The 13,138-nt window shown below is 40.2% G+C and overlaps 1 protein-coding gene across 4 annotated transcripts in view; it reads left to right on the top strand.

Moving 5' to 3' along the window:
- Positions 1-579: 579 nt before the first annotated feature.
- ptprub (protein tyrosine phosphatase receptor type Ub) overlaps positions 580-13,138 on the top strand; it is a 225,356-nt gene continuing 212,797 nt past the window's right edge. For 3 of the 4 annotated variants that reach the window (XM_077526328.1, XM_077526327.1, XM_077526326.1), the window contains exon 1: positions 581-940. In XM_077526328.1, coding sequence (XP_077382454.1) covers positions 868-940 — 73 coding nt within the window. In that variant the 5' untranslated portion in view covers positions 581-867. Of the gene's footprint in view, positions 941-13,138 lie in introns of all 4 variants that reach the window. The other variant, XM_077526325.1, reaches the window with a different exon arrangement.

The following is a 13,138-nucleotide window of genomic DNA, read 5'->3' as shown; positions in this document are numbered from 1 at the left end:
GGAAATAGTCCTTATTAACTAATTCACTGCCTTTGACAAGTATACTTGTCAATTGTATTTTTTAGAGCGGTGCTAAATGGGGGCGAATCTGAGCATGCTCCACTGTAAATATCAAACTTGGAAACAACTTTACTGATGCCCAACCACCGGTAGATGACATCATTGCCCCATTTTATAGGAAATAAACACAGTTTCAGAGTCCATGGGAGAAATGGCTGTATTTTGGCAAACATACATTTTTCTGCTGTCAATTATAAAAGAACGGGACGGGACAAAAAGTAGGGAGTCTATTCTGTTATTTGGTAGATTCGGTTTATATATAATTATTGAATGTAATATCACGTGAGTATTGGAAATGTAAAAATTTTCTATAATGACTGGCAGTGAATGAGTTAATGTATGTTTTGAGTTATGCAACCTTATCAATTTAAAATGACTCAATAACTGTTTATTAATTCTACCTGCATCAACACTTCGACCATGAATCAAATATTAACACATCAAGTGAGACTTGTCTTTCATGGCTTATGGTGTGATTTACCAGACTTGACCACTTGGAGGCGCCCGCCTCCCGCCTCTTCGGTCGAAGAAGAGTCAGGGGCTGGGAGGGAAAAGTGGCTTGGAGAAGGCAAATCTCTCCCCTCAACTGTTTACGCTGACGTCAGTTTGCACAAGTAGCGGTGGGCCGTCTCGCCGCGCGTTCTCCGAAACTGCGTGTCTGTGTCACTGTCAACCAGTGGGGAATAGATGAGCTCCACTCTCCAAAACTTCCCCCGTTGGATGTCACGGGGCGACTTGGAAACGGACTCTTTCACGCATTTAAAAGTGGACTAAAAAGAAAGAAAGAAAGAAAGAAAGAAAAGCTTAATGATGAACACCTGCGCCTTTTTGTTGATTCTCACCGTCCAAATCTACGCCGATGGCATCGAGGGGCCAACAGGTAAGAGCCGATGTTCGTCCGGGTGTCCTCGGTGTAGTTGTAAACTTTAAGCGTGGGGATGAAACTCCACTGAGGGCAAAAGAGAAGCGAGTTCGGCCACCCACCACCAACTTTGTGCCTCTGTGTGCTCAACGGCGTTCGTGTGCCGTTTAATGCATCTGCTTACTGGCTCCGTTTGGAGCGTTATCGCTATAAAGTTATAAAAAATCACTATCAACTTTCTAAAAGTGAAAAATAACTTTTCATCAAGACATTGAAGGTTATATGTGGCGCAGACTGACCGAAGCTCCCATTTCCCTAAACAACGCATCATTTTCTTTTCTGCTGTGTATCACCGCTCAGCTTACAAGGTGTTTCTTACTCTATTGTAAGAGAGATATAAAAGTTTAATTTCACTGTAGTCCGTAAGGTCTGGTAAACAGTTATGATACCCTGTGCGCCATTTAAAGACTAAAAGCAGCAGTTATTGCTGCTTTTGCTTTATTAGGTACCGTCTCTCCCATTTATCATCATGGAAATGTGTTTTTCTTCTGCTCTACAAGAATAAACTGGGCAATTTTGTGAAATATTGCCCTGTGCGATACTGTAAATAATATTTTCCTCAAAGGAAAAAACACATTTTCAGAATCACTTATTGGATGATTCTGCGTAAAGAATCACATCTCAACATTTTTACAAGACTCTTTACATCAAATTATGCACAAGGAGTCTGGATTAAACATCAAATTTCAATTTTAGATGTATATGTTTTTTAGAGTATGGTACACAACTATGATATGCTGCACTGTTGTTGAACCTGTGTTGTCCATGCAAACTACTTTGCCATTTCTATTGAAGTTCAATTTCCCATTCCTATTAATGCAATGTGTTTTGAAACAGGTCTGGTTCTTGCTGAGTGAATGAGCTTGGGTTTCCCAAAGTTAGGGACAGGACCCAAAGTGGGTCGTGGGTCATTTTTTTATTGGGTCGCCGATTGTCTGAGGAAAATGCTGTAAGCTTGGGTCACCATATGTTGGTTTTCAAAAAGAGGACGTGGTGGGTGGGGACTGGGGGGCTTGTATGTTTGTGTTGTTGTTTTTCGATATGTGTGCTGGTGTGTTGGAGAGTGGCTTGATAAGGTATACCTGTATTGTTTTTTGTTGATTTTGTGACACATAAATTGGATTGTAATTCTAAAGGAAAACTTTTGTTTCTAGACAAATTGCTGGGTTTTTGGAGAGCGTCCCTCCCCTAAATAAACATTTTTCTTATGTCGTTAGTTAGCCAGTGGTGCCTTCACACAAGCACAGTTCGTTTGCAGTCTGGACACGGTATACGTCTCCTCCGGAGGAAGTCTCAATGTCCAATAACGCCACAAAAAGTTGCCTGATGTCGTAAAAGTCGCCAAGTTGGCACCAACGAGCAGCCACTTGCTTGGCAACAAGCAGCGCTCAGCATTTCCATGAGACACAACCGACCTCTCAAAATTGAGTGATTTCAGCCAGATTGGATATAAAGTGATGATGCATTTGATGATGGCATCAAATGGTGGCGTAACGACACAGAATGAGAGGGTCAAGAACCGGAACGTTAACTGGTTTTATTTTGCACGCAGATCTAGTGCTGTCACTAATGACTTAAAAAAAAAAAAAGAAATCTATCTTCATACATTTATTTTAAATTCATGCCTTCTGTGTTCTTCAAAATTAGTTCATGTACAGTACATGTCCACCCATCCTGATATGATATTTTGCTAAGTTGGAGCTGAAAACCTTAACAAGGATTGGGCTCGCTCATGACATAATTGTTGTTGTTTTGTTTGTTTACTGTAGTGTTGCAATCTTGCCGCTTGCACTTACCACCCCATTAGTTGCGGCCTCTACCAGCCTCCATTCCCACCCCCCACTCTGTGATTCCCCTCATGCTTCCATATCCTACATGGGGAGAAATCAAGGAGTGTGAATGCAACCTTGACTCCCACACTTCACTGGGCGTCTCATTTGATTAACACCGTGTTGCATGAAGACCACACCTTCACCTTGGATGCTGACTAACAGTTGAGCCTCGGCACTCCGTTGGGGATTGTTCGCCTTTTTTTCCACTCCATCAAATCCATGTTTTCCATAACTCCTGCTTGCTGCACTCGGTCGCACCTGTCAGCGCGGCGGAAGATAAATTATCAGCAGCCTTTGAAATATTAAGTCTCTCCGCTGCGCCCGACTGATTATAGTCACGTTGATAGAGGGAAAATATCTTCTTAATAAAAATAAAAAAAACACCTCTGACTCAAAGGGAGTCCAGTGTGTATTTTTTTAAAATGGTTTTATATCCAATCTCAGTTTTACTCCCCCGTTTTTTCCCACTTGGAATAGAGTAAAAGTTCACTTACCGTCTTTCCAATACTATCAATAAGTATTAAAATGATCCTGTGTCTCACTCCACAGTTGAATCTAATCCTCTGAAGTCGACCCCAATCCGTTCCTGGATGCTGGGTGACTTCATATTTCAAAGCAAATGTTCCTATTGGAAATAGAAATCATCATATCATCACATTTTAGCGTTCCAAACAGTCTTCAAAGTGTCAAATAAGATCAATCAGTGCATTATGCAATATGCTAAAATTGGATAAACAAATCATCCTTTGATGATGCCATATGGACACAGCATACAGCAAAGTTAGCAGGGAAGGTTGCAATTTTATGGATTGCACTTTTCTAATTTATAAATCTTTGAAGAGAATGTTTAAATGCGTTTAAAATTAAATTTCAAGTAGAAGTCAACCAAAAAACAATACATTCTATGCAGCCCCTCAAGTCCAAACATGACATTCGGATTAATATCGGATTAATTGCGTTCGTGGAATATGAATTAAGCAGCAAAATCCACCATTTTTTTTTTTTTTATCCATCCAGCCATTTTGCCACTTGCTGCTGACTGAAAATGACATCACAGTTGCTCAGAGCTCAGGTAACGACCAATCACGGCTCACCTGTTTTCTGAGTTTGGTCATGTGACATTTGCTGGCTGAGTCGTGATTGGATGGATTAAAAACAGGTGGCTTTTGCTGCTTAAAGTGGAAGTCAACCATCATGTGACCTCACTAGTCTAAACATGACACTCTGATTAATATTACATTTGTGGAATAAGAGCTCGCCTGTTTTCTGAAGCTGTTTTCTGCAACCAATCACAGCTCAGCTTCAGAAAAAAAAGGTGATCATCAGTCTTATAGTTGGCGATTCAACCTCTCAAGCTTTTGCGCAACTTTTGAGGCATATGCTTCCTGTCAGTTTCATTAACCGTGGTCACACTTTACGATACGGCTGTATGTTTTTATTTACCGGTAGTATTGTTTATTTCAGAAAATAATAGAGAGCTGAAAAGAGCTATGGGTTTGTCTCAGTAGATCATGCCGCACAGTACTCAACTTTACACAGCATAAAAGCAGCAGCAGTGGGGGGTCAACCTAGGACCCCCTGCATGAAGGGATCATTAGTGTTTGGGCTGAAACAGGTGGTCCATGCTGCAAGCAGACAGACACAAGCCACTAAAGAGATTAATGAGTATATAGTGCAGACTCTACTTTTGAGTACCAACTTGCAGTAAGTATGAAATATATTTTCTCTTGAAAGGAAAACCCCTTGGAATTATTTTTTTATCACCACGGGGATAATTGTTGCATTATTCATCACAGCACGTCCGCCATTTGTACCTGTTACATTCTGGTTCTCAAGAGTCCATTATGCGTCTGCTATAATGGGCATCTAATTGACAGAGAGTGGGTGGATTTATTAGTATTGTAGTGGGGGGAAAAATAACTAATTTACAAAAAAAGAAAAATGGCCAAAAGTGGCAGTGAAAGTACAATGGGGAAGTTTTCCCTCCAGGAACCAGGCCACCATCTGTGGATAGGAGGGTGAGGGGCGGTGGGGACTGGGCCGGTCAGACCGTCTCCTCCTAAAAAAGGTTGGTTGGCTTCCATCTTTGTGGGCAGTAATTCAAAGAGCAGATGGAAAACTTTGCAAAAAGGAGGCTTGGATGCTTAAGGGGGACGGTGAGAGAGGGAAAAAGAGAGCGAGAGGTGGGCTGGGACTTACACGGAAGGATTGTTTTGTTTTCAAGCAAGGCCACTGATAGACTTGTGGTGGCGTCTGCGCCCTCAGCATTAATGCGTGTGATTAAGCAGACCGCTGATGAGAGGTCTCATTGTCTCGGCAGCCTGTCTCTTTCGCTTCCATGTCGGATCTATTGTGTGCGGACAAGAGCCTGCCTATGACTTGAAGAAATTTTGGATGCCAAATTCCATCAGATGCGCACTTCATCACTGCGGGCTTCCTGACATCTCCAGTTTGCCTTGACACCCTTTAGCCGCTCACACAGATAGGAGTTTTACAGAGAATTAAGATGTCAATTGACAAATCAAGTGCATGTTGGGGACTGTAAGGCAAATTTTATGCTTACACAGTGTATTTGTAAAGGTGTATAGTTCTGTCATTTTTATTCACATTTTTTTTTTGTCTTTCTCCTTTAGGGATAGGAATTTTATAAATCAGCAAACAATTGTGAACATTCTTGTTTTTTCCACATTAAAACACACTACCACATAGGAATGCACGATAATGCTATTTTCAACTGGCACCGATAAACCAACAATTTAGAAAGTGCCGATGTTGATACCCGATAAGTATCCACATTTGACACTGGGGCATTAATATCGTACATACTTTTATTTATTCTTCTGTTAACTTTGCTGTTGTTCTTGGGCTTCACTTCAAAATAGTTGTGGGAATGCTGAAGCATTTTTATTCTCCACACTTTTTTGCCACGTAACAACTCCCACATAATACATCCAATTTACACTGTTCAAATTTTAACTTGCTTCAAAAATTCGCGGGGTATATATTGTCTGGTTCCACATGACTTACAGTATTTGCACAATTTAACGTTAAATGTCAACTTTTCCCCATTCATTTTCAATGGGATAGACATCGAACTATTGCTGTTTACTTTCCACGCCCACTTCCATACATATAACTTATCATCATTGCCAGGTGTTTGATACTGCTCGTTGGCACAGTTGGTAAAGTGCATTGTCCAGTAACCAGGAGGTCATAATTTCATAATTTATCTCTCAATTTACTTCGTAAGCATTCCACTTTCATTCAAATCTTAGCATTCAGCTTTCAGCATTCCCTCGCAATTTCTCTAGAAATTGCACTTAGTCTAGTTTCTTCAGGTGTTACAGCACCAGCTATTTTCAGATGTGCTTTTAAAGTCAACGGATATGTCTTCTCTTCATTTTGACCCTTAGTGTGGATGGAGAAAGTATTTAAACGGCTAAAAATATACTGTTATCTGTGTGGACAAGAAAGTTGAAAGGAAAGAGCAAGTTTTTGCCTTTAAGGCCAGATCACTCCGACCATGTATCTTCGTACCCCGCGCTGGCGCTCTTATCACGATATTTAATGACCTGTGCTGCAGGTCCACCAGGAGCTCTCAAAAGAACTACTCAGAGGTGAAAGTGCCTTGACAGGAGATGATTATATCCCGTCGACATCTCTTTTAGGCATTGATTAAATGCTAGGAGAAGTCTGCGGGAATGGCAATTGTGAAACAAAAAACCCAATGTTTCTCTTGACAGAAAAATTAAATCACCATGAAAGTGTTGCCATTGAGGAAATAAGGCAATAGCGCACTGATGCACCACAGATGATTCTATTCGTTGAAGGTGATTTACCTTCTATTCTTTCATGTTCCATTTTCTGGTCTTTTGTCTAAATTCCTATAATCTGCTTTGCTTAATACCACATATTGTACTATTTGAATTTGAATCATGTTCAAGGAATGATTGGATATATTGATTAACAAACTGCATTCAAATGTGCCAATGGTGCTTTTGTGTATTGATCAGTGTCTTCATAAATAAAAAATCTTTGCCTTTGAGTGCAAGCATCCAATCTGTCTGACGGCTCCTTGTCGCTGATCCCCGACATCGACGTGGTCGCCACGATGCACTCCCGAGAGTGACACCTTCCAGCACACTGACAGATTGACATTCGTTGGGCTTGCTTGACTTGTCTCCTCCTCTCCCCGGAAGAAGAATCAGCAGCTCTTCAGCTTCCTTGGCCAAGCTTATAAATGTGATATTGATCTTTCAGCAAGTCAATTTGACTTGCAATTGATCAAAGTGCCATTCTGTCTTTGAAGGTTGAGTTTGACATAAGAAGCTGAATTAGGCACCCATCCGGCACTTGCATGGCATGCTTATATGTGTATATATATATAAATATATATATATATATAAATATAAATATAAATATAAATAAATAAATATATATATATATATATATATATATATATATATATATATATATATATATATATATGTATATATATATTAGGGGTGTGAATTGCCTAGTACCTGACGATTCGATTCGTATCACGATTCACAGGTCACGATTCGATACGATACCGATTAATCCCGATACGAATGGTCACGATTCGATACCGATTAATCCCGATACGAATTTATAAGTCGATTGTTGCGATTTTTTTCCATTCAAATTTAGAAAATACTATCAGTAAATTTGTACATGTACACTGTAAGATTTGTATGAATATATTTATCTAAAACTTGAGGCTTATAACCGTGAGCCACTGTACACAAACAGTTTGCAATCTGTTTCACATTTGAACAGCATTAAAATAAAAATATTAAGGCTTAATGTGCCGTTCATATAACATTCTTCCATGCTCAAGGTGTGAATCCTAAAAAAAAAAAAAAAAAAAAAAAAAAAAAAAAAAAAAAAAAAAAAAAAAAATCGATTCTGCCCATTATTGAATCGATTCGAGAATCGCGCGATGTAGTATCGCGATATATCGCCGAATCGATTTTTTTTAACACCCCTAATATATATATATATATATATATATATATATATATATATATATATATATATATATATATATATATATATTAGGGATAGACCGATAATCGGCCCCGGCCGATTATCGGCGCCGATATTTGGCATTTTGACAAATATCGGCATCGGCCATGTTTTGAATCTGAAGGCCGATAAAGCTCACTGAGCAGGGGATACTTGCGAACGTAGCGAATTTGGGGTTTTCATCAGGATTTGTAAGATGTTCGCAGTCAGTTTTTATTTGTCGTAAACACATTTGGAACATATTCACACAATTTTTCACCGCAAAAATCTTTTTGAAACGTTTTTACGAACCCTAACAAAAACCCCAAATGAGCTACATTCACATGAATTTGTTACTCAGTGAGAAATTATATATAGTTTGAAAGAATTCCCCCCCCTCCCCATTTTACTGCAAATGAATATCGGCTTGAAATATCGGTTATCGGCCAACTTGACTACAAATAATCTGTATCGGTATCGGCCTTGAAAAAACCATATCGGTCTATCACTAATATATATATATATATGTATATGTATATGTATGTACCACACACAAATACATTAGACCACTGACAATGACATTCGTGGGGGATTGGGACTGCGATGAGGGAAGTGATTAGAATTGTATTTTAAACCATAAATATACAGTAAACTACTTATAGCTAAGCATGCAGATACCCAAATGTACAGTACCATTAGTTTCATGCGAACAAATCTGGTGATAATAGTAATGAATTTCTGTAGTGCTGCAGTCTAGTGTAAAACAATGATCATTTGACTGCACATCAGAGCAGAGGAGTTACATCAATGGTGCTGACTGGCCTCTCATGCCACGTTTCCGACCCGTGCTGATGAGAAACCGCTTGCTTCGTAGGCCCGGCCGCTGGCTCTGCTACGATAGTTTGCACTTTGGTGATTTAAACGCTGGATTTATGCGGTAACATCCTGAACTGGTGGTTGTAGATAGGTTTAGTGATGTTCTGTTGAGATTTTGTTAGGGACTGCACTGGTTTTGACGCAAAGTTATTGCAAGGCTAGCAAGGAGCAGTAGCAAACAATCCTCTATAGCTTAGTGTTACTCTCAAATGTGTCATGGCTGCTCTTGGATCAGTGAATGTGTAAGGGTGGAGCTTGCACCTACACAACAGCCTTCTGCCTTCCACTATGAAGTATTGTCGAGCAAAGAATTTGGCGTTTTTTTTTTTCTTTTGAAACCCTTGGGTGGGTTAAAACACTTTTACCCCATATGGTCTATTTTGTCCAAAATTTGGACACGCTTTGTAAGTGTGATAAGTAAGTCATTTAAGATTTTTTATTTTTTATTTTTTTAACTTTTGACCGCTCAAAATGTTCAGTAGCATCAGACCTATCCATATTTATTTATTTATTTATTTATATATTTATTTATTTGATGCCCTCTAATGTGCAATCAGAAAAACTAATCCATGATCGATATAAAACACATTTTGTCCAAAATTGTCCCTGTGACCACGCACGCACATGCAGCGGCGCACACATACGTGTCCACGTAAGTGTTACTAGACCACACCCACACACACATAAGTAGGACATAAGTGCGCTCAAGCAAAAATGATAATTAGGTCTCTAGCGCCACCTGATGATTATGGTTTTTAAGACTCTCAACTCACATTTTTTATTTTCGACCTTTAGTTGAGGCCCCACGGAAGGGATATATTGGAGAATCATAGGATTATGATCTTCAAGATGTGCAGTACTGTTTGCGTATCCCTCTTCTCGATGACATGCTTGTTTGCATTTGTGTGATTTGTTTCTATGGTGCATGTGTACTGTGTAGTGTGCAAAATAATATATATACATCAGTGTAGAATGAATTCAGGACTATCAATACTGTGAAAAACTGTTTTCATTGCTATAGAGGAAAACTGTGACGACCCCCCCCCCCCCCCCCCCCCAAAAAAAAATAAATAAATAAATAAAAATGTTCTTGTGTTACCTTGTCCTGAGTGACTCATTGCCTAAAGAGGCTGTCTATTACAAAATCAAAAATATCAAACTTTGCGATTCAGAATGACAGCACTATTATACTCATGATCACTTAAAAGCCCATGCTTTAATTGAGTGATGGTCATGGAAATCTATCGTTGTACACAGATGGCTCAGTGTTTACAGAAGAGTGAGCGTATGACACACTCTCTTGCTCACAGATGTGTAATTATCCAACAAAGAAATAAGGCCGGCTGTTTCCCGTTTCACCTCCCTCAGGTGGCGAGATCCAGACTGCCGGAAGCGGGTCTTGTGAGACCGATGCTTCAAGCGCTGCTCCTTATCCGAACCCTAAGGAGAGAAGGCAGTTTATATTTAGACACCGTGTTCACTGTGCGCTTCTTTACTTTCCCTGGAGTCAACACATTTACAACCACATTCCTCAGGCCGTCCGCTTGCAGTGACACGAGTAACGAATGTCCAGGTCAAACGAGTCAGAGGTGAGGATGAGGTGCCGGATTGCAGTGTTAGGAACAGAGCAGTTGTTGGGCTGTTCTCTGCATGTGAACGCCTCAGTGAAATCTGAACTGCTGACACTCCTTTCTCAAGTCAAAACACTCTCTTCAGGACATGCTTTTCCATGGTGGCTTGATGGATATAGCTTTTTCCTTTTTGTCTTGGTGTCACAAAGCTCTCCGGGGGAAGTGGTATTTCTGGATTGACGAGTCCGTTTGGGGAAAGAAATTTTCTCAGAGGGACCCATCCATGAACCCAAACACTTATCACTCTGATGTATCTCAGGCTCATTAGACGGACACTTTCCCATAAACTTTATTAGGACAGTGGAAATTGAAACGCATTAAAGTATAACAGAGCATGGCTAATGTCTAGTGTGGTGATTTAAAGCAGCGCCGCGTTTGAAGGCTTCACAGCGTGAAATCGTACTGACTTTTTATAAAATGCCCTCGCTACCTTGTGTTAATCATCCCAGCTTGCCGTCGACTCGCCTGTATTTTGCGTGTGCTGCACAGTAGCAGTGTTGGAACGCGCTGGTGACTGCAACTGGGTTACGGCGAGGTCGCGGCAGCTGTAGAAGGAAGCACAGGTGCCAGCTGCTGGCAAATCAGACCATGCAGTGATTTTCAAACCTGTTGAGCACAATTTTGATTGAAAGTCAATGTCATTAACAACGCCTTGTTTATGAGGCTAGTCATAGATTCTAATTCCCTCAATTGATTCGAATTCGATGCACAAGAGTTAAGTTCGATTCGATTTTGATTTGTTTTTTCCCCGATTCAATTTGATATTGATTCCGGAACGGCAGTATTAACGAGACGGCCAGTGAGTTCATCCGGAGTCCATGGAAGTTTTTATTTTCTCATAAGCGATGTGAATGTTGCTTGCAGTTACATCAGTTCAACACTGTAGTCTGTTAGTCTTTTGTTATCCTGATTCTGCAGGGGAATTATATCGGATCCTCATTTGAATGTAAATAGAGCTTTAGAAATATAGCGTATAGAGATGATTTTCTCGCAAGCTTTCTAAATCCAAGTTGGGGTGGAATCAATTGATCGTGGGAAAAAAAAAAAACATGTTCAGGAACTCTTCAGGTCTTTGCTTTCTTCTGACTCAGGTGTTAAAGTGAGACAGAAGAAAAGCAACACCTATTGATTTCTCAAACACAGCCTGTCACCGTACTGCTATTGTCTTCCTCCTCTTGAAAGTCCCCTTTCGATCCGGCGTGACCTCATCACAAATCTCCTCACTTTGACATGCTTTACTCCGGGAACTCTGGAGTTTCCTTTTTCACAGCACCCTCATGTATGTTACACTTTAAAAACATTGTAAGAAATTCCAGATGGCAAATTCACTCCTCTTTTATTATGTCTATGTTTGCCATTCAAGCCACTCATTAAGACTACAGTAATGTAAGTTCCTTTTGGACCAAACCAAATATATAAAACTTGTTATTTTAAAATAAATAAAAGGTACAAATATATACATTAAAGTATGGTTTCCTTGTATAAACAAGCATAGTGTATTGTAACATTTAAATAACACTCAACAGATCTCTCAATAAGTGAAAATCTTGAACCCCTTGAAACCCAAAGCGTTCCCAAATAACAGTTCTTCTTGCCCTGTTTGCGAGTCGTTCCGGGGACAGTCCTTCTTCTGCCATTTCAAATGCACATATGTTAGAAAAAAATTGGAAACTTGGACTGGAGGATGGAGTACGAGTGCAGGCTAGCTACTAGCTAGTAGCACTAGCTTGTTTTGAGAGGGGAGCGCAGCAGCGGCGGAGGAACTCGTTTGCGCATGCCTCAGAGCAATTAAAAATTAGTACTATAATCATTTTGCCAAGATTATGCAAATTTTGTAATTGTGGAGTGTAATATTTGAAATTGTAATTGAATTTTGATTAATTGAGCAGCCCTACTACAGTTTAGCTTTAGCCACAGGTGCCACGACAGGCAAACAAGCTCCGCTTTTACTTTCTTGACCTAGATTTGCCACCTCAGGATTCAGTATCGTTTATTACTTCTGATAATGTATAATTGCATAATGGTCAAACTGTGATACTCAGTCTACTGTGCATTGTATGCCATCAACGCTAAGCTCTCAATTCTACAGGGATGCTGCTGATGAGAGAAAGAATCCTGACCACAAAAATATGTGCCCTTTATGCTCACTCCCCTGTGCTATTATCCTGTTGCTTAGAAACGGGTACAATACAATTCCACATAACGTGGCTACAATGGCACCGAAGTTAAGTACGGTCTGAGATCCAGAGAGACGAACTGCTGTGTCTTACCGAGACGAAGTAGCGTTTCTCGCCAGGGCCTCTGACCTAAAGCCTTCCCGCTCCCTGTGCGCGGGAGATTGCTCAGTTATTTGAGAAATAGCTTTTCAGACCTTTGTTTTCCCATGTCCTGCCAACATGACCCAGGCCGCCAGCCGAAGCGAAGATACAGAAGACCGAGGTAGTTGAGGATTTTACAGGTGCATTCAGGTGGCACGACTGGAAGCCTGAAACGCGTGGAACAATCTTTCAAAAAGCTTTCTTTCTGGTGATTCGTACAATTCTCAGGCTGAGCAAAAAGAAATGTTTCAAAAGTGCTGACACCATGACTGTAATGTGAGCCTCAGGCTGCCAAGATCTTCCCGAGGGTAAATTATTGAGCGTGTGTACTGTTTTGTTAATTTCATCTTAATGGAAAACTTTTAGAGAACGGGCCGGAAAGGCTAATATGAATGGAAAACCAGTGAGGTGGCTCTCTGCCCTCTGTAGCTAGGGGCTGTGAGCTTGGCCAAATCTATTACAGTAGTACAA

This window comes from Festucalex cinctus, chromosome 7 (assembly GCF_051991245.1).
Source record: "Festucalex cinctus isolate MCC-2025b chromosome 7, RoL_Fcin_1.0, whole genome shotgun sequence".
In the NCBI taxonomy this organism is placed as follows: Eukaryota; Metazoa; Chordata; class Actinopteri; order Syngnathiformes; family Syngnathidae; genus Festucalex; species Festucalex cinctus.
The sequence above is the reverse complement of the archived record's forward strand: the minus strand, read 5'-3'. Positions and strand labels throughout refer to the sequence as shown.